At 61.1% G+C, this 22,151-nt stretch overlaps 10 protein-coding genes across 10 annotated transcripts; 6 read left to right on the forward strand and 4 right to left on the reverse strand.

Annotated features, from left to right (window-relative positions):
• Window positions 1-1,832: 1,832 nt before the first annotated feature.
• Window positions 1,833-3,252, forward strand: COLE_06312 (uncharacterized protein; the record flags this gene model as incomplete). Its single annotated transcript, XM_018423148.2, has 4 exons — window positions 1,833-1,951; window positions 2,124-2,913; window positions 3,043-3,087; window positions 3,127-3,252. The coding sequence occupies 4 exons, from the start codon at window positions 1,833-1,835 to the stop codon at window positions 3,250-3,252; spliced, it is 1,080 nt and encodes a 359-aa protein (XP_018278953.1).
• A 492-nt stretch (window positions 3,253-3,744) lies between these two features.
• Window positions 3,745-4,839, reverse strand: COLE_06313 (uncharacterized protein; the record flags this gene model as incomplete). Its single annotated transcript, XM_018423149.2, has 2 exons — window positions 3,745-4,478; window positions 4,539-4,839. 2 exons carry the CDS (start codon window positions 4,837-4,839, stop codon window positions 3,745-3,747), a joined length of 1,035 nt encoding a protein of 344 aa, XP_018278954.1.
• Window positions 4,840-5,396: 557 nt separating this feature from the next.
• Window positions 5,397-5,675, forward strand: COLE_06314 (uncharacterized protein; the record flags this gene model as incomplete). Its single annotated transcript, XM_018427470.2, has 1 exon — window positions 5,397-5,675. One exon carries the CDS (start codon window positions 5,397-5,399, stop codon window positions 5,673-5,675), a length of 279 nt encoding a protein of 92 aa, XP_018278955.1.
• A 198-nt stretch (window positions 5,676-5,873) lies between these two features.
• On the forward strand, window positions 5,874-6,188 carry COLE_06315 (uncharacterized protein; the record flags this gene model as incomplete). The annotated part of the gene is made up of 1 exon (XM_018427471.2): window positions 5,874-6,188. One exon carries the CDS (start codon window positions 5,874-5,876, stop codon window positions 6,186-6,188), a length of 315 nt encoding a protein of 104 aa, XP_018278956.1.
• A 329-nt stretch (window positions 6,189-6,517) lies between these two features.
• On the forward strand, window positions 6,518-8,446 carry COLE_06316 (uncharacterized protein; the record flags this gene model as incomplete). Its single annotated transcript, XM_018426666.2, has 2 exons — window positions 6,518-6,651; window positions 6,787-8,446. 2 exons carry the CDS (start codon window positions 6,518-6,520, stop codon window positions 8,444-8,446), a joined length of 1,794 nt encoding a protein of 597 aa, XP_018278957.1.
• A 1,684-nt stretch (window positions 8,447-10,130) lies between these two features.
• COLE_06317 (uncharacterized protein) lies at window positions 10,131-11,872 on the forward strand (the record flags this gene model as incomplete). Its single annotated transcript, XM_065626479.1, has 5 exons — window positions 10,131-10,215; window positions 10,266-11,135; window positions 11,170-11,557; window positions 11,604-11,726; window positions 11,761-11,872. The coding sequence occupies 5 exons, from the start codon at window positions 10,131-10,133 to the stop codon at window positions 11,870-11,872; spliced, it is 1,578 nt and encodes a 525-aa protein (XP_065482290.1).
• Window positions 11,873-13,221: 1,349 nt separating this feature from the next.
• On the reverse strand, window positions 13,222-14,183 carry COLE_06318 (uncharacterized protein; the record flags this gene model as incomplete). Its single annotated transcript, XM_018424803.1, has 3 exons — window positions 13,222-13,406; window positions 13,441-13,833; window positions 13,889-14,183. The coding sequence occupies 3 exons, from the start codon at window positions 14,181-14,183 to the stop codon at window positions 13,222-13,224; spliced, it is 873 nt and encodes a 290-aa protein (XP_018278959.1).
• Window positions 14,184-15,282: 1,099 nt separating this feature from the next.
• Window positions 15,283-16,830, forward strand: COLE_06319 (uncharacterized protein; the record flags this gene model as incomplete). The annotated part of the gene is made up of 2 exons (XM_018420829.2): window positions 15,283-15,913; window positions 15,944-16,830. The coding sequence occupies 2 exons, from the start codon at window positions 15,283-15,285 to the stop codon at window positions 16,828-16,830; spliced, it is 1,518 nt and encodes a 505-aa protein (XP_018278960.1).
• Window positions 16,831-16,928: 98 nt separating this feature from the next.
• Window positions 16,929-18,647, reverse strand: COLE_06320 (uncharacterized protein; the record flags this gene model as incomplete). The annotated part of the gene is made up of 3 exons (XM_018423150.2): window positions 16,929-17,691; window positions 17,726-18,178; window positions 18,211-18,647. The coding sequence occupies 3 exons, from the start codon at window positions 18,645-18,647 to the stop codon at window positions 16,929-16,931; spliced, it is 1,653 nt and encodes a 550-aa protein (XP_018278961.1).
• Window positions 18,648-20,068: 1,421 nt separating this feature from the next.
• Window positions 20,069-20,898, reverse strand: COLE_06321 (uncharacterized protein; the record flags this gene model as incomplete). Its single annotated transcript, XM_018424804.1, has 2 exons — window positions 20,069-20,669; window positions 20,726-20,898. 2 exons carry the CDS (start codon window positions 20,896-20,898, stop codon window positions 20,069-20,071), a joined length of 774 nt encoding a protein of 257 aa, XP_018278962.1.
• Between the last annotated feature and the right edge of the window lie 1,253 nt (window positions 20,899-22,151).

Here is a 22,151-nt window from a genome sequence, read left to right on the forward strand (position 1 = left end):
TCCAACCACCAAGCTGGGTGAGTGGGGCAACTTGGGTGGTGTGCCTGGAGTAGCTAAATTCCGCATGGCCATTTGTTCCACTTCTCACGTATCTGCATCGTTCGACATCTCACCTCCTCCGCCTTGGGCTGTGCTGGCTTCGTTTGGAACTTGAAGAGTGTTGTCACGCGTTTGATGCTTAGGAGACCAAAAGATTCTCCACCAGGGAGTTGAACCCTGCTCTTTCGCGGTCAGGCCGATGTCTTCAGGAAGACGTGTCCGGCCGCTCTCGACTGAGAGGCGAATATACTAACCGATATACTAGTGAAGAGGATGTTTGAGGTCGAAACCGTTGTTCACACTCCGCGGAAATTCTGCAAGGTCAATGCACATCCTGACAGTGGTCGTGGAAGATCGCAGTCATTGTGAGCGGTTGGAATTAGCAACATCATACGCCTAGTATACGGCCAGACTAATAAGGATGAGGCGGGGTCAGAATAGCCCCAGTCTTTCGCGGCTGTTTTCGTGAATGGCGTAGTAGTGCATGGTGCAGGCGCTCCTCCGCCATCTCGATCTCCATAACACGAGACGCGGGGCGCAAGCTTACAAGGATTCCGTAATCACTCTGGCAAGTTCGGAGATTCCACAGCATGAATCCACGAGGTCAGACATTGAAATACTCGTGGCCTTCTGCAGGTCTGTCGGTGACGTGACTGTGTCCTTCAGTTTGGGTCATGATGGTCAAGCCTCAACCACGTAGCCGCACCCCGCGGGAGAGGATAGAGGTTAGAGGTAGCAAAGCGCACAAGACATGCGTTTATCCCCAGTATCTGCCATTATAATGATGCATGCATAGGGCATGTACCTGCCATTTGTGCGGAAGGGTCACGTGCCATGGGGGCTCGGCCAGTGCATCGAGTGGAAGCCTCAATCTTCCGCGTTGCACCGAGCGCAGGCCCATGCACTACCTGCCTGCCTACCAACAGCCCCAACTCAATGCTGCGGCACAGAAGAAACTGATTATGGACGCAGCAGTACATCTCTCCGAATCGGGATTCCGGGGTGTGCACAATGGATGCCGAGAATGCCGCCGAAGAAGCCGTGCAGTTTGCCCGATTTGAGACGCTCTTTGATGGTTTGAGATGTCGCCGCGATTGAGGTACACCTTTCGTGCCGGTTTGAGATAGATGGCCGAGAGGGATTTGAGAGCGCGCGAGGCAGTCTGAGACGGCCCAGTCGATATCTAGAGGTCGCTGCGGGCAGACCAAGTGTGACCTAGCAGAGCACTGGTGATTCGGTGATGGCTGATCTGCGGCGATTCGCACGGCTTGCAGCCCGATGCATTCCCTCACTCAAGGCATATCTTTCTATCTGTTATCTGAGCTTCAAACCGCAGATTGTGGTGGAATGCACTCACAACGTTCCAGCACACGATGTATCAAATCACCATATATCGGCGGCGCCGCGGCAGTCACATGTATCGCATTGTGGCCCTGCGGCGTAACGAGGGGCCCGAGAAGCGAGGTATCGGCAACTTGTTGGGGTTCCGATCGCGGAGAATCATTGTCAATGCATGCTGCGTGCCTCTCGTGCGTCATCTGCCCACTATTCGTTCCAGGCCCGCAGCGACACCAAACCGAGCCGAGGCCGGAATGTCTCACGTCGAGAAGCACATGACCTTGTTGCATCGTTGCTAGTGCAAGTGGGCCGACGGGTGCCGGCCGGCAGGGGGCACGGCAGGTACGATGTGAAGTGAGGGCACATGCTCGAACAGCTATAAGAAAGATGGTGGGAAGACGGTCGCTTTCTCCATTCTCACGACTCCTTCCACCAGCACAACCTCACAGTCTATCATGAAGGTCCTCATCGTCCTCTACTCTGGCGGCCAGGCCGCGCAGGAGCAGCCTCGCCTGCTCGGCACCACCGAGAACAAGCTTGGCATCTTTGACTGGCTCAAGGGCCTGGGTCACGAGTGAGTGTACTATGCTGGCGAGCACGAGGGAAGTGAGAAGATGTAAAGTGCTGGGAGAGAGGAGGGGAGACCGCTTCGTCGTCGTCGTTCTCTACTACCGCCCCTCCCACTGTGCTACCTCTGCTGCGACCAGCTTCGGCAGTGGCCTCCTATCACAGTGCGCTCACTCCAGTGTCGTAGTCACCGATGACAAGGAGGGCCCCAACTCGGAGTTCCAGAAGCACATCGTCGACGCCGAGATCCTCGTCACGACTCCTTTCCACCCTGGTTACCTTACCGCCGACCTTATCGACAAGGCCAAGAACCTCAAGCTCTGCGTCACTGCTGGTGTGGGCTCTGATCACGTCGACCTGAACGCGGCGAACAAGCGCAAGATCACTGTCGCCGAGGTGTCGGGATCCAACGTCGTCTCCGTCGCTGAGCACGTCGTTATGACCATGCTCTGCCTTGTGCGCAACTTCGTTCCGGCCCACGAGCAGATTATCAACCACAAGTGGAACGTAGCGCAGATCGCCCGCGACGCCTACGACCTCGAGGGCAAGGTGGTCGGCACCATCGGCTGCGGCCGCATCGGCTACCGCGTTCTGCAGCGCCTCGAGCCCTTCAACTGCAAGGAGCTCCTGTGGTTCGACTACAACGACATCCCGGCCGAGGCGGCGAAGGCGATCTCGGCCAAGCGTGTCGACACGCTCGACGAGCTTCTCTCACGCTGCGACGTCATCACCGTCAACTGCCCGCTCCACGAGAGCACGCGCGGCCTAATTAACGCTGACGCGATCAAGAAGATGAAGAAAGGCGTGTGGATTGTCAACACGGCCCGCGGAGCTATCTGCGATCGCAAGGCCATTGTCGAGGCGCTCGAAAGCGGCTACATTGCTGGATACGGCGGCGACGTGTGGGACGTCCAGCCCGCGCCTCCCGACCACCCGTGGCGTGATATGCGTGGCCCTAATGGAAACGGCGTGAGTATTCATCCTCAACTATACCCATAGAAGCTTCAGAGTCGGCATAGAAGCTTCAAACTCCGCGTAGAAGCTCTAGAACGCGTGCAGAAGCTCTACAGCACGCTTAGAACCCTGCTGACGGCCAAGAACGCGATGACGCCCCATTATAGCGGCACTACCCTTGATGCGCAGGTAAGGCCGCGTGGTGGCTACAGATGCTGACGATCCCAGGCTCGCTACGCTGCCGGCACGAAGGAAATTATCGAAAACTACCTCAACGGCAAGCCCCAAAACCCCGCCAACGTCATTGTTGAGAACGGCGAGTACGCCACGAAGGCCTATGGCCAGCGCAAGTAGGCAGTGGACGGTGTTGTGTAGTTATGGCAAAAGTTTGCATGTATTCCATGGCAGTGAGCGCGTTGAAGCCCGTGTGGCTGCCACACATACGTCATTGTTTCGAAATATTTGGTCCCGCTACCTCCTATATTTTGACCTGGGTGAACTGCATGCGCATCGTTGATTGCTATCAGTGATGCTGGTGCCAGAAACCCCTCGTTTCGAGACGTCGCGCGGCTGCACGACGCCTGTGTGTGCTGCACCCATTGCACAGGGATGCAATATCAACGCCACGCAGGACAGAACTGCATCAGTCGCTTTTCAGCGTCTACCGTCTATCGATCTAGATGTGGCTGAGTACAGCGTAGTGGCCGTAACGCCGCGCCTCGTCGAAGACGAATGTGATGCGGCGGTGCGGCGCTGGAAGCTCTCTACAAAGTGGAGCTCTACAATGCTGGGATGCGGGCAGGCCCGTCGCCCGTGTCCGCTATGGTGCAAGGAGACCACGCGAGACTACATGTCGGCCATCACACGCCCGACGTGCATCCAGCGCAGCGCGGCAAACTGAAACCACGAGCCGAGCAGGACGAAGCAGTGGAAGATCTGATGGCTACTGCCGAAGTAGTCGAACTTGCCAGGGTAAAGGCTCTCGGGAATACGTGCGGCGTAGAGCACCGCGCCGAGGATGTACGACGCGCCGCCTGCGACGATGTATGAGAGGCCCATCATCTCGCGGGCGTAGGTGAGGCCGCGCGCGACTACGACATGGCCGACGGGAAGGACGGCGGAGAGTCCGAGGGCGATGAACGTGAGCGTGCGGTCCCACCGATGGTTGCGGTGGTGCGGCGACAGCACGATGTAGGCGGAAGTCAGGCCGGCCGCCGTGATGCCTGTCATGTAAAGGCCCTGGAGAAGGGGCTGGTCGTGGAAGCCGTAGTACATGCCTGGGAGGATGGAGCCGACAATGAGGACAACGATGCCGACGTAATCGCCGCAATGGGCCAGGTTGCAGACTTCGCGCGTGCAGCAGGAGACGGTGTGGAACCATGAGCTCAGCCCGAGGCAGGTGACGGCGCAGACAAAGTAGCAGGCCATACAAGCTTTGGCGATGGTCGAGGAGGGGAGGTCGGCGGGAAAGACGCCAAGGGTAGGGAAGTGGGCGGGGAAGAGGTGGAGCGGAAGCATGAGGGCCCAGAAGGCGGCGCCGATCGAGTGAGAGTGGATATTGACAGTTTCGTTGTGAATGTCTGGAGTAAGCAAGGACCGGCGAAACCGTGAGCACGAAGCCCGTGAAAGTGGTCACTCACAGCCGATCGCAGAGTAGAGGCAGGAGCTGAGGTTGATGAGCTGCGGGCGGTACCCGCTCGTGATGAACTCATTGTCAGTGGCCCACGGCACAAGACGACGGCTCTCGGCGTAGCTGAGAAGCTGAGGCTTGGCCCACTTGCTCGCCTTGCCGTCGTTGCCGTTCGGGTGGCCGTCCGTCTTGATCTCGCCGTTCCTGCGGCCGTTAAGAAGAGGCTTGGTTTCAGTCATCTCGGATTCGGTGGTGGGTGCAGAGGAGACGGGCGACGGCTGGGTCCTTTTAGAGCGTGTGCGCATGGTCATGAACGAGGAGGAGAATGTGAGAGATGACAGAGACGGGGTTGATGGCCGTCGTTGGCGATGGTGGTGCGTGGGGTGGACGCGGCGTGGGCCGTGCGGCGCGGGATCAGATTATCCACGGCGATAAGCGGAGCGGATTCTCGGCCCACGCAGCCGCTCAGCAACTTTCCCATGCATCAACGCCGGCACGTTCTCGGCGCCGCCGGCGGGTGCCAGCGGAGGCAATATGGTGAGTATGATATGGGGCCGTTACATCGCCGATCTGGATGGACTGTTGGCGGTCGGGACAGTCTTGGAACCGGAGTGGGGGCCAGCTGATAAGATTTTGGCGCTCATCGCCACCCAACACACGTCCGACGCCTGTCCATCCGTTGCCCAGGTAGAGAGTTAGCGCAGTTTCCCCACACAGTATAGTTGTCGTTGTAGAAGACATAGGTGCTGGAGAGATTGGGCCAAACAAATGGCCGCGACTGCCTCGCCGCTGAGGCCGGGCAGTGATTGAGCCGCCACTCGGAGATCGGCGATCGGACATCTCGGTGCTCGGCCAACAAACAAGACTGATGATCCCGAACGTCCGCGGTCACTTCACAACCCATCACTTGCCACCCACAGTCCACCAAAACTCCACTCCATGTGCTCTTTTGCGTTACTTGCGTGCTGCAGCGTTCGCTAAATGCGCTGCCGCCCTCTCCGCCTTATTACTTGCAATATCTGCGAGAATGAGGTCGAGGAGCCCGTCCCTCGCTGGGACATGGCATCAAGGTCTGGGACGCGGGCTCCTGCCAACCACGTCCCGCACATGCTTCCATGACGGATGCGTCCGACCCTACGTCTCCTAACTGACCTCGCGGCTCGCCGTCGGACGTCGGGGACCTCTCTGTCGCCGATGGCCGGAAGGCCTCACCGCGCCGGAGCAAGCCAAATGCCGGGGTTGTGCATCCGTCTTTTCCGCCTCCATCTCAACTTTGGCTCTCTCGCATAACCGCCATGGCCACCATCTCCGCAGTGGCCGCACACCACGCTATGCCACCACACCTATGCTTCTCGTCACCCGTGCACCGGCATACAATGCCCAGCGCGAGCTTCTCGCTGCCCGCCTCTGCTCACATTGTCCGAGCGCGATCTGGTGTTTTCCCCCCTCCCTGGACACGCGGTGGAACTCGGCAGGCAGAGGAGCTAGCGCACCACCAGACCGAGGGGACAATGGTGCAAATTCTCTCAACGGCCGTGCGGTGGCTCGAGCGGGGGCTTGGGAGCGCACGGTCGTTAGGGCCACAACTGTGATGGCGCGCGATGGCCAGCGAGAGCGGCTGACCACACTCTCACCTCACCGCGGGCCAAGCTTGAACTGAGGCACCTCCTTACGTCCCCTCTCATCCCCCATCTTACTGCTCCTCACTTTTCGCACAACTCCACAACGCAGCTCCAGCCCAGCTCTCCAGGACAACGCTCAATCTCCCTCGCTGCTCGCGCACGATCGCGCACAGTTCAATCCCAGCCCCATCCACATTGACCCGAGAACGGCCGCCGCTCCCGCCGCTCGCCCTTCCGCTCCCCCACCGTCGATGGCCTTCTCGCTGATATAAGAACGCCACGGGTGCCCACTTTGCGCTAAGCTACCTGCTCTGTAGCAATTTAAATCGGTCTGCGGCACCAGCTCTCGTCTCGACCTTCTACAAAGATGCCCCCCAAGCACCTCAACTCGAACGCGAAGCGCACGCGCCCCCGCGCTCCCGGGGTCAAGGCTGGCCTTGAGCTCATGGTCAACCTCGGCGGCATCGCCGTCCTCGGCACCCAGCAGACGCCTTATTACTAGTAAGTCTCGGTGTGGTATTATCCCTGCCATCTAAATCGCTATCGACTGGGCATAAGCACTGCCACCTGAGTCAATCCGCCTTGCGGATCTACCCAAATCCCATCTCGTAGCTGCTCGCTCAGCGCTGACACCAGCTTCCCGCCCGAGAAGCGCATCCGCGCTGGCGTCGACCGCTGCACGCGCTGTGTCACGGCGTGCGGACCCAAGGCGGCATGCAACGTCCAGCCTCTGCTCCGCGTTGGCACCAACCTTTGGAAGGGCCGCCAGTGCTACTACTGCACCATCTTCCCCGCCGAGCTCCAGGGCGAGACATGCTCCCTCGACGGTGCGCTGTACATCTATGACGGCGACCGCCGCCGTATCCTACTCGTCGACGCCAAGGGCGAGATCATCAACCGCCCCATTGACGACCTGGATCTGCCCGACCTTCCGAGCCCCGTCGAGACGCCCGCCGACACGCCTGTATCCACCCCGCCCCCCGCCTCCCCTGTCCTCGAGACCAAGCCCATCGAGAACGCCGCAACCGAACCCACTCTCACTATCCTTAAGGAGGCTCCTGCTCCCGCTCCTGTTCCTGCCTCTGTGCCCGCGCCCGCGCCCGTGCCCACGCCCGCAGCTGAGCCCGAGCCAACCCCTCCCACCCCTGTAACCCCAATCACGCCCGTGCGCCTATCTCCCGAGTGGTCGCACCCCCCGAAAGCGGTACCCTCCGTCCCGGCTCCGTCGACTCCCGTCGCCGAGCCCGTTTCCCTTCCTTCAGACTCTGCTGCACCCTCTACTCCTGCCCTGCCCGCCCTCGACTCGACCACCGCCACACCCGCCGACACACCCGGGCCGTCAACCCCCGCATTCGCTTCTACCGCCACCATTCCCTCCGCCGCCGTCATCACCGAGTACCAGTGGCTTAAGGATGACCTCTCGCTCGTCAACCGCAAGGCCAAGGCCGCCGCGGCGGTGCCCCCTGTCGAGCTCTCCGCTCTCGCCCCTGCCGCTCCCATCGTTGACAAGGAGACGCCGAAGGCTGAGACCAAGGCTGAGGCGCCCAAACCTGTTGAGGCGCTCAAGGCTGCTGAGGCGCCCAAGCCCGTTGAGGCCGTCAAGGTCGTTGAGGCGCCCAAGCCCATTCAGGCGCCTAAGCCTGTTGAGGCACCCAAGCCTGTCGAGGCCTCTAAACTCGTCGAGGTTGTCAAGCCTGTGAACGTCGTCAAGCCTGTGGCACCTCTTAAGCCCGTCGAGGTCAAGCCCGTCGAGGCTCCCAAGCCCGTCGAGACTCCCAAGCCCGTCGCTGCTCCCAAGCCTGTCGCTGCTCCCAAGCCCGTCGAGGCCTCCAAGCCCGTCGAGAAGCCTGCGCCCGCCCCCGTCGTTGTCCCCGCGCCGCCGCCGAAGCCCGCTCCCCCAGCCCCCGTCGTGGCTCCCGCCTCCGTGCCTGCGCCCAAGCACGTGCCCGCCCCCATCACCGTGCCCTCGACCCCCGTCGCCCCCGCCGCACCCTCAGCCGAGCTGCCTTCCGACCCTCTCGCGCAGCTCGCCGTGTCCCGCCGCCCCCTCGCGGCCCTCAACGCGCTCTCCTCCCTGTTGGAGCAGGAGCTGGCGCAGCTCTCGGCGGCCAACGCCGAGGTCGAGCGCCTGCGTGCCCTCGTGCGCGCCAAGGAGGCTGAGCGCGCTGCCAAGGCTGCCCGCGTCGAGCAGTACCGCTGCGCGATTGACCACGCGCTCACGGCCCTCGAGGAGGAGCGGAGCAGCCTCATGCGCATGCGCGGCAAGCTTGCTGCCGCGCTCGCCACCAAGTTGTAGGCACCTTAGAGCTGCATGCATTTGTGTGCATATTTTGCTATACTGGGCGGGGCGTTGACAGGCTTTGGCGCGCGCTGAGGCCACGGGCGCACCACGCCACTGTGATACAGCGCTTCTCTCGAGCGAGAAGCGGGTAGTAGGGGAGTGCAGGTTCTCTCCAATACTACTGGGCAGTGACTGGCCGATCCCAGTAACTTGCGCTCCCACCTTCCACTTGTTGACCTCCAAGGTCGCAAACTACGGGCGGAAATGCACCTTGTCGACCCGTGAGCTTTGATTGGGCGCTTCGGGCCAAATCTATATGCAAACGATATGTCCCCACCTGCTGTATTCAACCCGCTATCTCGATGTTTTGAGCACGGTGCCCTACTGCCTATCGCCATACCTGCCGGACTTTCAGAGAAGATGCGGACGCAAGGCCCCCTCATCTACGCACAATCTTTCCTCCACACCATCGCACGGCGTCCTTTAGCTCGTCCCGCCTGCACCGTGGCCACTAAGCGAACGCACGGTGGGGCGGCGCCGGTGCCAGAATGCCTAAGCCTGCTCACGTCGGTCCCAGCTCTATGGTGAGGAGTGCCACTTCAACAGGTCGTCCCCAACTTGTTGTCAAGCCCACTACTGGCCCTTAGCTGGACATGTGACCCCAACACACTCTTGGCGGGCTAGGCGAGTTTTCTCTCGGAATAGCATGGAACGAGACCCCGAATGGCGACGTCCGCGCGGGTCGGAATATAAGCAAGCGCCACCACCCAGCGCTCAAGTGGCATGGGGGATCGACAGGGGCCGATCACGCGTCACACGATCACACGAGCAACCACCCACGCAGCCTCTCGCTCGACCCGCCCGCACAACGCTGTATATGTAAACTCAGCCACGGGGCGTGCACACGCTCTTAGCGTAGAATTGCCCGTTGGCAGAAAAAACAAAGACACGGCCGCCGAATCTTGGATCGGCAGCTCTCGGCATCTCTCGTCCTCGTCTTTGACATGCAATATCGTCAGCAAAGTCATGCAGTCCCCGAGATCCCCCAGTGTCCTGGTGAGTTGGCGACTCACCACGCTGCGCAACACAGGGTTGGGTGTGGGGTTGGCACCAGCATTCCGCCTAATTGCGGGGTAGAATGCCCGATTATCCCTGGCGCCCAGTTGACAAGCCACAATCGTCGATGGACAGCGTGTAATCAACTGCCCACCTCTTCGGGTGCCTGTGGCCCAAGTTCTAGTTGCGGTCTGGGCGGTTGATACTCACTTCTTCTGGCCTGCGGACAGGAGAATACCCGCTCACATGATATCGCAACCACCGCCCGGGGTATTCAATGCCATCGTTGATGCCCGCTCGGTGGGAATACCCATTTCCCCTTCTACGCTGACCCTTCCGGCCTCGCGCTCGTGCCACAGCCACAGCCTCCAAGTATCAGTGCATCCATTTAGCCCCCTCTCGATGGGCGACGCTTACGGCACTTACCCCCTGCGTGCATTGGGCAGCCCTGAGCGATACTGATAGCTTAAAGGTAGCGCGTATCAGCGCGCTTTCCCCACCGTCTCGAGCTGGGACAACACTTGAAACTGACTCCCATCACACTCTCTGAGCGGACATGTCCGACTCTAAAGGCTCGGTCAAGGATGACGCGGTGGTCGCGGTCGAGGCGCGGCGGGCATCTGTCGAGGCTGGCGCAGCAGGGATGACGCGGGACGACGCGCGCCTAGAGGACCTAGGATACAAGCCGGAGCTGAAGCGCAACTTCTCAAAGTTTGAGACGTTTGGCGGTGAGTGGCGCCGTTAGGGACGCGCGCACAAGACAGCGGCCTAATGGCAGTCGCGTTTAGCATCATGGGCGTTGTGCCCTCTATCGCGAGTACCATCTTCTACAACCTCCCATATGGAGGACCGGTAGGCATGATCTGGGGCTGGGCATTGGCGGCGAGCCTGATCGCAACCGTCGGCCTGGCCATGGGTGACCTCGCGTCCTCCATGCCCACCTCTGGTGGCCTGTACTACTGGACCCACCGCCTCTCGCCACCCAAGTACCGTAATTTCCTCTCATGGATGGTCGGCTACAACTCGTTCTTGGGCAATGTCGCCGCTATCTCCTCGCTCGCATGGGGATGTCAGGGTATCTTCTTCGCGGCGGGCACGATGGCGAATGAGAACTTTGCTCCGTCGGTGGGCGCCCAGTTCGGCCTCTACTGTGGCATCCTCATCTTCTGCGCCTTCTACTGCGCGTACGGCACAACAGTGTTTGCGCGCGTGCAAACACCCGCGACAATTCTCAACGTCTCCCTCGCCCTCGCAACCATCATTGGCCTCCCGATCGCGCGCAGGGGCAACCTCAACACGGCCGCGTTCACATTCGGCGGCTTCGTTAACCTCTCCGGCTGGGGCAACGGCATGGCGTTCCTCCTCTCCATGATCGCGCCGGTATGGACGATCGGGTCGTTCGACTGCGCCGTCTCCATCTCCGAGGAAGCAAGCAACGCCGCCATCGCCGTGCCCGCCGCCATCATTGGCTCGATCGCCTCGGCAGGTATCCTCGGCGCGATATACCTCGCGATCATCGCCCTCTGCATGGGCACCGACGTCGAGGGCATCAACGACAGTGCCATCGGCCAGCCCCTCGCCGTCATCTACCAGATGGGCTTTGGCACCAAGGGCGCGATCGCGATCTGGGCCTTCATCGCCATTTCCCGTGCGTTTCCCTCTCCTCTACTGCTGACGCCCAGAGGTGTCCATGACCTCGTCCCTCATCCTCCCGTCCTCCCGCCAAGCATTCGCCTTCTCGCGCGACGGCGCCCTTCCCTTCTCCAAGTACTGGTACCACGTCGACTCGTGGTCCGGCACACCTGTGCGCACCGTCTGGCTTGTCACGTTCTGCGCCATGCCCCTCGGCCTCCTGGCGTTCGCGGACCCCGTCGACCTAGCGGCCATTAACGCAATCTTCTGTCTCAACATCATGGGCCTGTACGTCGCCTACGGCATCCCCATCGGCGCCCGTGTCCTCTGGGGCAAGTCCCTCCTCAAGCCTGGGCCATGGTACCTCGGCAAATTCTCGTACCCGATCGCCTGCATCGCCGCGACATGGATGTGCTTCGCTATCGTCCTTTTCTGCTTGTGAGTTGCGCCTCCAGGCTCCGAGGAGTTCAAGGACTGACGGCAGCCCTGGAGAGCCAAACCCGGACGGCGCGACCATGAACTATGCGATCGTCGTGTCCGCCGCCGTCTGGGTCTTTGCCGGCGGGTACTACTTCATGCCCAAGATCGGCGGCAAGACCTTCTTCACGTAAGCTTCGCCCCACAACCAAGCTGACAGCCAGTGGCCCGCGCACGGAGGACCTCTCGGAGGAGGTGCACCAGTACTACGAGCAGACGTTTGGCGACGATCCCAACAAGAATGTGGCCCAGGTAAAGACGGTGGCTGTCGAGTAGCGTTCGTTGGTTGTATAGCTTTACGAGGAAGAACGGCGTACGCGCCGCGTACTGACCGCGCATCATAGTGCGTCAAAGTGTAATAGTGGATGATGCATACTGTCCAAGTATGCCAACGTCCGGCTGGGTGTGGCTGAGTCCGGGCGCCGCCGTCGTCTCGTCGTCATGGAGCATTGCTATACGGATTCGCGTGGGGCGGCCGCGCGTCAAGTTTCCTTCGTGCGCATCCTGGCCACTCGCTGCCTTATCATCCGTTTATACCCCGAGCTCCTGCCCTTCCCGGAGTCCAAGACGTTTTGCGCACCTGTATTGTTGGATACATTCACTTTTGATCCAGTGCCGTCACGAAGCAAAATTGGCTTCGTCCATGCCGGCTGATGCGACATCTGTAAACCCTCACGTGAGGACTTTCGACCAACCGGCCCCATACCACGCTCAACCTACGAGGGATAATCTGGCGCAAGGAAAAGAGAGTCGATCGTCCACCCAGACATAGGCCCCTGTGCGTTGACAGCCGCGTCAAACGCCTCGTACAACACGCCGAGCGCGCTCTGGTCGAAGTCGCGGCCGTCGTACAGTTCACTGTTGGCGGGTGTAGGAGGCAGCACGACAGAAAGGCTGAGGGCGCTGGCGACCTGGACAATCTTGCGGCGCGCCTCGCTTGCCTGTGTGCGCCACCGCAACTCCATGAGCCCAAGCATCCACAGGGCTTGCCCCAGCGCCATCTCGGCCTCAGCCTGCGCGAGCTCAAAACGCCAGTGCGCAATGATTACGATGTGCGCGCAAGTGACGAGATGCCGCAGATGCAGCCATATTAGGTTGATCTCGTGCCCAATGTACATGTTGTAGTAGCAGGCGAGGATCTTGAGTGCTGAGCGGGTGAGAACGGCCAGGGAAGACATGGAGAGGCGCGAGTCGTTGAGCGTCACCGCGCGCACAGTGAGTCGCCCCCTGATGTTAGTTGAACCACACAACAGGATGCCATCGCCGAACTCACCAGTCCCAGAGAACGCCCAAAAACGGATCCGTTACTTTATTGCCAGTCGTGCGTCCCTGCGAGACCCATGTCGCGCACCATGTATCCCACCGCTCCTCGATGCGCAGCAGCCAGTCGAGCGAAAGTTTGGCATTGCGCGGATCGTGCAAGTTTATCATGAGCTGCGTGTTGAGCACGAGGAGCTCCATCAAGCTGCGGCGGGGCACTAGAATAACATCGACGTCTTCGGGAACGGGTCGTGACCGGAAGGTCATGCTTTCGAATTCGCCGGGCTTGATTATGGGCGGTCGTCCGGTGAGGGCAGTCGTCCAGCTAGATGTCAGCTAAAGCAGGTCACAGATAGAATTACTAACTAGTGAGAGTACAGCACCTGGACAAACATGAGGTCGGCACGATCAGAGGGCGAGTACGCCGACCCTCCCTGATCTTGGTGAATCCCGAGATCCTTGGCCTGTGCGATCATCCACGAAACGATCTCCCGACATGTTTCGGACGTGCACGCGATCGTGGAGTAGTACCACAGCCCAGAAAGGGTGTCTCACGTCAGCCGATTATGCGATCGCTGACTCACGAAGCGATGTAAAGCTTGCACTACCCCACTTGTCAAGGACATGGATGGCATGCCGGAAATACGGCACGTCTGTCCGCTCGTTGTCCGGCACGTCGCGTGCTTGTCGACTGTCTCCGAAGGTTCGGAGGCGGTTATATCCCAAAGCAAGACACGAGTACATGAGGGCGGTCTGATCAGGGGATAAAGTGTGTGGCGCAGAGAGATAGCGCTCGAAAAGGCTGAGAACTCTGGGGGCAGTCATGTAGCTGCAGAATGGCAACATGTGGTCGCAGAATGTCTGCATGGCCTTGGCAGCACTTGGAGGCAGCGGCTCGGGCAGCTCAGGAAGTGGGGTAAGGAGATTGCAGTCGGGGTGAGTCGGTGCCTCCTCAAGCGCGAGAGACACGGTGATGCCTAAGGTAAGCGGAAAACCAAGGTGGGCGACAAGGGAAGGAAGGCCATGACTTACCAGTCTGAGCAGCGTACAGCCGTTCCAGCTCCTCATCGATGGAGTGAAGAAAGCGCGTGCGTTGCGGATACATGGATCCCTCGATAGGCGCGCTCGTTGCCTGCTGCGACCGCCGGCGCCGCATAGGGCGCGGCTTATCGCGGACGAGGCAGTCGGGGAGACCGGCATCACGGCATGCCTGGCATGGATAAGGGGGTTGGCACTTCTTGCGGCGGGCGCGGCAGTTCTCGCACGCTCGGGCAATGCGCGTGCGCGGCATCTTTGCGGGAGGCCCGTCGTGCTCGTCGCTGGACATGGCGGAGATGAACGGAGTGAAGACCAAGTGGGAGATGGAGATGTCACTGTCACAGGTGGGCGGATTTGGTGCCGTCTGTTTTGGTGCGGATTGTGTACGGTGGAGCTCCTCCACCATACCACTGCCGCCGGCATGCACCCGCTCAGACCGCTGTACACCGAGGCCGCTGCATGCATGCTCCGATGTGCTCGAGTCAAATCTCCACCCCGTCGCTCGTCGCACCGCGCCTAGCTTCATTCTGCGAGACACTCTATGTGCTCATAGAGGAGTTGATCGTCCCACAGTTGCTGGCGACTGCCGCATTGTCTTGAGGACCGCGATGAGCATTTACAGCTCATGTTGTTGGGCCGCCGCGTGTCGACATGGTGAGCGTCCCTGTCCGAAATGCCACTTGGTTCGATCGGGATAGGAATAAGAGCAAACGACGAACGACTGCCTCATCTTGTTGCCGGATGAGTCTATAAAGCGATAAGTCAGTCGCATCCACGATCATTTGAACATCCGACGATTGTGTTCTTATCGAATAGAGTGAGCCGAAAACCTAGTGCCACAAGTCGCACACCCGTGATAGCGGCAATACGACTTCCGCTCCTCGCTTCGGCTCTCTGGTGCTCGCTTATCAAATGCAGAAGCAGCTCAGTGTCCCAAAGATCCGGCGAGGACTGCATTACTGACTTTTGGAACGTGACGTTTTAAAGCACGTACATTGGACGCTGGCAACAGCCCCCAGAACCAGGCCCTCCGTCTACGGGTCTCCGCCCTGCCGTAACTTGACTCAGACCTCGGATCCGAAGACAACTAGGTGCTCGTTGAGCGCTCTGCAGCCCTCTGCATCTTTGACTGCGCTTACACTCCGCTGGTTCACGACGCTTGACGTGGTGAGCGAGTGCAGAGATCCAAGCGGGGCACGCCGCGTTTGGCAGGACGCACGTGCGATGTCGCAACTCTTTCCGCCAAGCATTCCTCCGCCTCCGCCTCCACCCAACACGACCGCTCCGCTCACTTCTCTGCATCTTCTGTCATCTTACGCCGTTCATCTGCTCTCTCTCAATCGTCTCTCTCTCTCCTATCCGCTCCCTCCTCCCTCACTAACCCACTCATGCTCGCCGACATCTGGGCCGTCCTCAAGGCCTACGGCGACCTCGGCTTCACCTCGTTTGGCGGGCCGGGCGTCCATGTCGTGCTCCTTCGCAAGCGCTTCGTCGAGAAGATCAAGTGGGTCGACGAAATAACGTTCCTCGATCTTTTCGCTCTTGGAAACGCCCTCCCCGGACCAGGGAGCACGCAGCTGGCCTTTTCCATCGCCGTGGTCGCCCACGGCGTCCTACCGGGTCTCATCGCCTTCCTCTGCTGGTCCCTCCCTGGCGCGTTGGGCATGCTGGGCCTTGGCCTCGGCATCGCCCATATCCCCGATACGCTGCCCGCCATCGTGCTTGCCCTGCTTACTGGTCTGAACGCCGCCGCAGTAGGCCTGATTGCGCTCGCGGCCGAGCAACTTGGGCGCGCAGCTGCCACGGACCGCGTCACGCTGCTCCTCGTGTGGCTCTCCGCATCATTCGGGATATGCTATCATGCGCCGTGGATGTATCCCGTGCTCATCGTCTTCGGCGGCGTATCCACCCTGCTTTGGGATTTCAGGCGACAGCTTTTCATCGCGCCGGCGCGTCGCGCTACCCGCAGGGTGCGGCACGAGCCGCCTGACGAGGGCATCGAAATACCGTCTATGCCTGGTGCGTTGCGCCCGAACCCGCTGACGCAAGATACGCCCGACGCGCGCTCAACCCGGCTATCTACTGAAGATGTCACCGGCCGCGCCTCTCGCGCTTCCCGAGCCTCCCGCGCGTCCACTTGCGAAGCTGAGGTGCGGGTCGAGCGCCGCGCTTCTACTGAAACACCCTCGGATCGCGCGGTGGAAGAAGCTGCGTCCGTCAACCGTCTCCGCGTCGTCTCAACGCGTGTTGCCATCGCCCTTCTCCTTGCCTTCGTCCTCTTCCTCACCACGCCACTAGCCACGCGCGCTGGCCTGCAGAACGCGGGCCGCGCAGTCCCGCGCGCCCTCGACTTCTTCAGCAACATGGTTGTGGCCGGGACAATCATCTTCGGTGGCGGCCCCGTCGTCATCCCTCTCCTGCGCGACTACGTCGTTGTCGAGGGATGGGTGTCAGACCGCGATTTCCTGCTCATCTTTGCAATCTTGCAGGCCTTCCCTGGCCCAAACTTCAACTTTGCCGTCGCGCTTGGCGCCCTCGCCATCGGGCATAACCGCGGACTGGGTGCATTTCTCGGCTACGTGGGCATTTTTGGCCCTGGCATCCTCCTCAAGCTCGCCCTGCTCCCGCTGTACGCCAACTGGCGCGACAAGGCGGTTGCGCGGTCCATCATCCGTGGGCTCAATGCGACGGCGAGCGGGCTCGTCTTCACCGCCGTATGGCAGCTCTTCCTGGTCGGCTATGTGTACGTCGCGGCCGACGGCGAGAGCAGGCAGGCGGTCAGCGGCCCCCTCACGGCCGACCCGTTCTGGGCCGTGGTGGCCAGCGGGAGTTTCCTTGCGTGCAGGAACTACAAGGCGCCGCCATGGTTGGGCGTCGGCGGTGGCGCTGTTGCCGGCCTGTGTTGGTACGGCGTACATCTGAAAAACCAGGCGTAGGTGCTGGCATTGGCGAGTAGACACATATGCGACGATCTTGAGTCTGGCGCAGGCGTGCTAGTGCTTTACAAGAGAACCTGATCCATAACCTTTGTACACTAACGCCGTGGCTCGTTCTCCGCCCATGCCGGGTTATACCGCGGCGGCACCTGTTCCTCGACTATGCGCCCAGCATCTTCTGCCTCGGTGACGATCATCGGTCGGGGCGGCAGCAGTGCCGCCTTCAGCGGCGGGATAGGGTATGGCGCCTGTGTTGGCGTGGACGGTGACAGCGCCATGCCGGGCGGGTCGGCAAACGGCGACTTCTGCGGCGGATAGACATGACTGCTCTGGCTGGAGCTATACGCGCTTCCCGGGGCTTGCGCGGCGTACGGGGCAGGTTGCAGGGAGAGAGCAGACTGCGATGACTGCGCATACCCGTGTGGCGCCGAGCCCGTCGGCGATGACCCCTTCCCTGATGAGCTTTGCGACACCATGTCTCCAGGCCACGGGGCAGGCAGCGGCGTGATCCGGTTCTCAGCCGTGTCGGGAAGCATGTCGGCAGTGGCGCGCACAGGATCGTGCATGGGGAGATATGTGCCGAGCGCGCCGGACTGGTTAGTCTGGTCAACGACGTCGACTTCGAACTCGCTGCGGCGCCACTTCTTGCCTATTGCCGCCTTGGGCACGTTCTCGGACGAGCGCGCGCGCCGCCGCCGCCGCCACCAGATTCCCCCGAGGAGGAGTAGGAGCGTGAGCCCGCCGATGACGGCGCCGATGATCGCCCCGATAGGCGTGTTGGACCGGTTCTGCTCATCCGCCGGCGTCTCGATGCCTCTGCTGTCGTCCACGCCCGACAAGACTGGCGACCACATCTCACCACTGGAGTCAGCGCGGCAACCTTCCACAGGCTCACCCCTGCGTGACAATGAAATGTGCGCGGCCCCACTCAAGCACGCCCTTGCCGACAAACTGAATCCGGATGTTGTATCGCTGTGTGGGGTCCAAGCTGCCGTAATATAGCAGATTACCTGGGCCCATCCATGCGCGGGCAGCGCTGCCGCTCACGCTGGGCGGCGAATGCGGCGGCGCCGGATCCACGACAACAGTGTAGGCGTCGTGCTCGCTCCCGACGGCACCGGAGAGCAGGGCGATGCTCGCATTCGGCGGCGAGCGCATCGCAAGCGACGCGCCGTTCTGCTCTGTTCCGAGTGAATCCCAGCGGACGCAGTTCGTGCTGCTCCACGTCTCGTTCTGCATGCTCCCGCAGAACGTCGTGCTCTCCCCCCAACGCCCGACGACCGTGAGCTCTTTGTTCGTGTTCGTGTCCTTGTCGAGCGCGTTGATCTCCGCGTCGATGTCCACCGCGCTATTGTCAGCCCCGTCGGTCGAAGCACCCACCCCGCGCCCCCGATAATCGTCGTGAGGGTCAAGTTCGTGACGCTGACTGTGCCGCCGCGCACAGTGAGCGTGGCGTTGTGCGCCGCATACGGCAACCCGCCAACGCCGACAACCCCCATTCCGCCCGAGTACACGTCTTTGCCGTCGACAGAGACAGCGACGTCGCCGCCCGTGCCGTGGAAGTACGCGCCCGTGCCTACCCAGCTCACGCCGACGGTGGCGCCCGCGTACGAGGTGACGAACGCGCTGTCGCCGTCGGGCAGGGCGCGCGTGTTGTACTCGCCCCAGGAGGCCTCCGAGTACGTCTCGTTCCAGCCCTGCTCGACGGTGGTGTTGAACGGGGTGTAGTGCAAGATCGCGGCGGTCGAGCGCATCGTCACGTTGTGCTCGACGAGCGCGGCCGCCGCGGCGCTCGCGGCGAGCAGCAGTGCGAGCATGGTGCAGTGTGCGGTACGAAAGGAAAATGCGGGCTAGACGCGTCTGCCGCGTCCGATCCAATTCAGCAGCACGCGCCTCTGGCCTTCACGCCGAGATCTTGGAATTGGGCCCTTTGTTCGCTAATTCGCCACAGAGTGCGCGGCGATCCAGTCAGCGAAAAGGTCCTCAAGCTTGCTCGGATTAACCATAGGGCAGCATATCCTTGGCAGGGCGTTCTTCCGCGTTCTGCACACGTTCTGCGCCGCGTGGGTTATGCCTCGTGGAACACGGATTCTTTTGCGTGCGTTGATTATTTGGAGGTGTACACATCTGCGTGAGCATGGAGCCAAACCCAACTTGGGTCCTCAAAGCCAGCACATCAGCAAAACTGCTGAAGGCCGGGTGACACGCGACAACCACGCCGCGGACACAGTTGCTGATTGTCGAAGCTGAGTCTCCCAGCGCAGCAAAGTACGGTACGCGATCAGTTTCTTGGCCTGCTAAACGAAACCCGTGAGACTACCCGCTGTGGGTCCGGGATTCATTAACTTTGGCGCTCATGTCAGCAACAAGTCGGCTGCTGCCAAACAGCGGTGTGCTGATGTGAGCCAACTGTCCGGTTTCACCGGAATCCGCATCGACTGAACCATATCTAGCATCGTTCCGAGCCACTTCCAGCCAACAACCTCAACCTGCTCTATTTAGACTTGGTGCTTGACCCCATGATTTGAACAAACGCATTCCAAAGATACGCCGTACTTCTGTCATTTGTGCCTCTGTGCCTGCAAAAGCAAGCGTCTTTCGACCGCACAGCAGCACCCGGTGCCTATCCCGCGGCCTCTGCCGCACTCTGCATCGCCCAGCAACGGAGCCGGTCCGTTCGCGTGCGCAAAGAGCGAACAACAAGTCGTGAGGGGAGCGGAGAGCACGACCCAGAGAGGCAGCGCGGAAGTGGGCATTCGCAACCTCATGCCGCTCGAGTGTCGCGCGCTCACGTCACCGGGCCGCGGAACCGCAGCGCCGACTCGGCTCGGTTCTCTCCCGCAAACTTTCCGGGCTGTAGCCCGCCCCGACAAAGGCTGCTTCAAGCCAAGAGCACAACAAGCCTCTGCAGCTCTGTAATGACCAAATAATAGCATAGGTCGATACAAAAGTCTACCGGTACCCCTCAGCCCGCTGGGCACGCCGGCCCAGGTCCCACGGGAGCGAAGTGAAGTCTAAGAGTGTCCTGTCTAGTGTCCAGTGCAGGCGGGAGGACAGGGCGCGGCGCACATGTGCCCGCCCGAGGTGGGCTTTCGCTCGTGTACGGTACGTGTACGGGGGCGGGCGGCGCGGCGCGGCGGTCCTAGCCGCAGCATTATATGAAGGTGTGGGGGTGTCTAGTCGTGGGTGCGGTCGTGTCGCGTCGTGACGGAGACGGAGACGGATGCGGAGACTACGTCTACCAGTAGCAGTTCTTGGTGACGGTCGCGGTGGTGCGGAGCGTCGTGGTGGTGGCGGTAGCACATGCGACAGTTTTGGTGACGGCGGGGCCCTTGACGGTGGTAAAGCAGGTGGCCGTGGCAGTCGTCGTCTTGGTGTTGTACGCCGTGGACGTCTTGGTGAGGTAGCAGCTCGTGGTGGTGACAGTGACGGTGCCGGGAACAGTCTTGGTGGAGGTGGCGGTGGTGACGACAGTGGTGGGGGTGCACGAGGGGCCGTTGTTGCCGCCGCCGCCGCCCCAGAAGGTGCGCTTGCGCTTCTCTCCGGGGCCGCGAGGAGGGAGGCCGTACTGGAGACGCTCAGCGTTGGTGAGCTCGTCGGGGATCTCGTCCTTCTTCCACTTATTGGCGCAGACCGTCTTGGTCGCGACACAGGCGGTCTGGGTGACTGTCTTGGTGGGGGGGGCAGTGACGATGACAGTGGGGGTGGCCGTCTTGGTGGAGGTCACGGTGGTGGTCTGGCAGATGACCTTGTCAAGGGTCCTGGTAATGGTAGAGTAGCACCAGTCGCCGCAGGTAGAGGTCACGGTGGCGGCATTTGGTCCGGGAACGGTCTTAGTACTACATGTCAGCAAGGCTCAAGTGCGGCGGACGGATTCAAGCTAGGAAATACTCACGCGTAGCAGGTCGAGGTGACAGTGCCACAAACGGGGGTAGGGGTGGGCTCAGGCCAGAACCATGGGTCGGCGTTGGCATCGGCGTTGGCGTTGGCGTTGGGGTTGGGAACGGGGTTGGCAAGCGCAACGGGCGCCGCGAGAAGAAGGAGGAAGGAGAGTGGGGAGGCGAGCATCTTTGACTATTGAATCACACTGGGGGCCAGTGTGGTTTACTCGAAAAGAAAAGGAGAGGAGGAGTTGGGAACAGAACGTGATGGGGGGAAAGCAGCCGCACCAGCTGCTTCTTAACTAGTTCTCCTTGGCCAGCTTTGCACAACTCCCTCGATGAGCGGTGGTGCTCGCTGTCACAGCAAACTAGGCGGGAGCGATCATCTCACCTCCCTGCCTCCTCGACTCCTTGAGGGCATGAGACGGAGGCTCCTGGATCCTTGAGCCGGGCCCGCAGTGCCGCAGTTCCTGGACGGGGCATGCGAGCGTAATAGTTTGGGACTGTTCCTGCTGGGTTCCTGCCATCTCTGCCATGTACGGTGCGTGCGGACGTTCTAGCGAGGTAGGGAAACGAAGCGCGCGTGCGTGCGGCCAGCGCCGCGGACGATCGCTGGGGCGGCGCCATGTTGACTCGTGGTCATCCCGTGATACTGAAACTGGCCCTACGACCTGCCCCCAGTAATGAACCCGTGCAGGCAAGCGGGCCGGAATGCTCTGGGTGGCACCGCGTGATCGTCCCGGCGCCACAGCGTCAAGTTGCGACGAGTGAGACTGCCAACTGTGGCGTGACGTTTTCGTTTCGGAGGGGGGCGCAGGGGCTGGAAGAGACACACAGCTCGTCTGATCGTCTGCGCCACTACGCCCCCTGCGCCTCCCGATGAGTGTGGCGTCGAAAATCATGCGAGAGCGCAGGAGAAGTGCCACACTATGCTGTGGTGCGCGACCCGTGTCTCATCACGGGCAGAGAAAAGTGAGCGCGCAAGAACGCTTCATCCAGGAAAAGCCAGGGTCAACAGAGGGCTGGGTAGAGGTGACGATCACCTCAGGTCACCGTCTCCCGGTGCCTGTGCCGCGCCCAGTAATTTCCGCTTGAGCTCCCCTTCCTTGCTGCGTGTCTCTCACTCTCACACGCGTATACGTCAACGTGCCCTCGTACATGAGCTGGTTCCTGAAGTGATGACATCCCGCTTCGTAAGTGCGGCTACCTGCACACAATCGTGGTTGACAGACGAGACGGCAGGACGTGGCGGGAGCGGTGGCGCCAGGATTACGGGTCAGGGCAGGTGGTTGTTCAGGGAGGTGCGTGCCAGTCTGATACGGAAACCACCGTGTTCTGCGCCGAGTTTCGTAGTTCTCTGCAGGTATTTCCTAGGTTTTCCGGCCGGCCGCGCGGATGCTGGAGTAGGCTATGGGTCATGGGCCGCGATGACGGCAGATC

The sequence above is a fragment of the Cutaneotrichosporon oleaginosum genome (assembly GCF_008065305.1).
Source record: "Cutaneotrichosporon oleaginosum strain ATCC 20508 chromosome Unknown ATCC20508_contig05, whole genome shotgun sequence".
NCBI classification, from domain to species: domain Eukaryota; kingdom Fungi; phylum Basidiomycota; class Tremellomycetes; order Trichosporonales; family Trichosporonaceae; genus Cutaneotrichosporon; species Cutaneotrichosporon oleaginosum.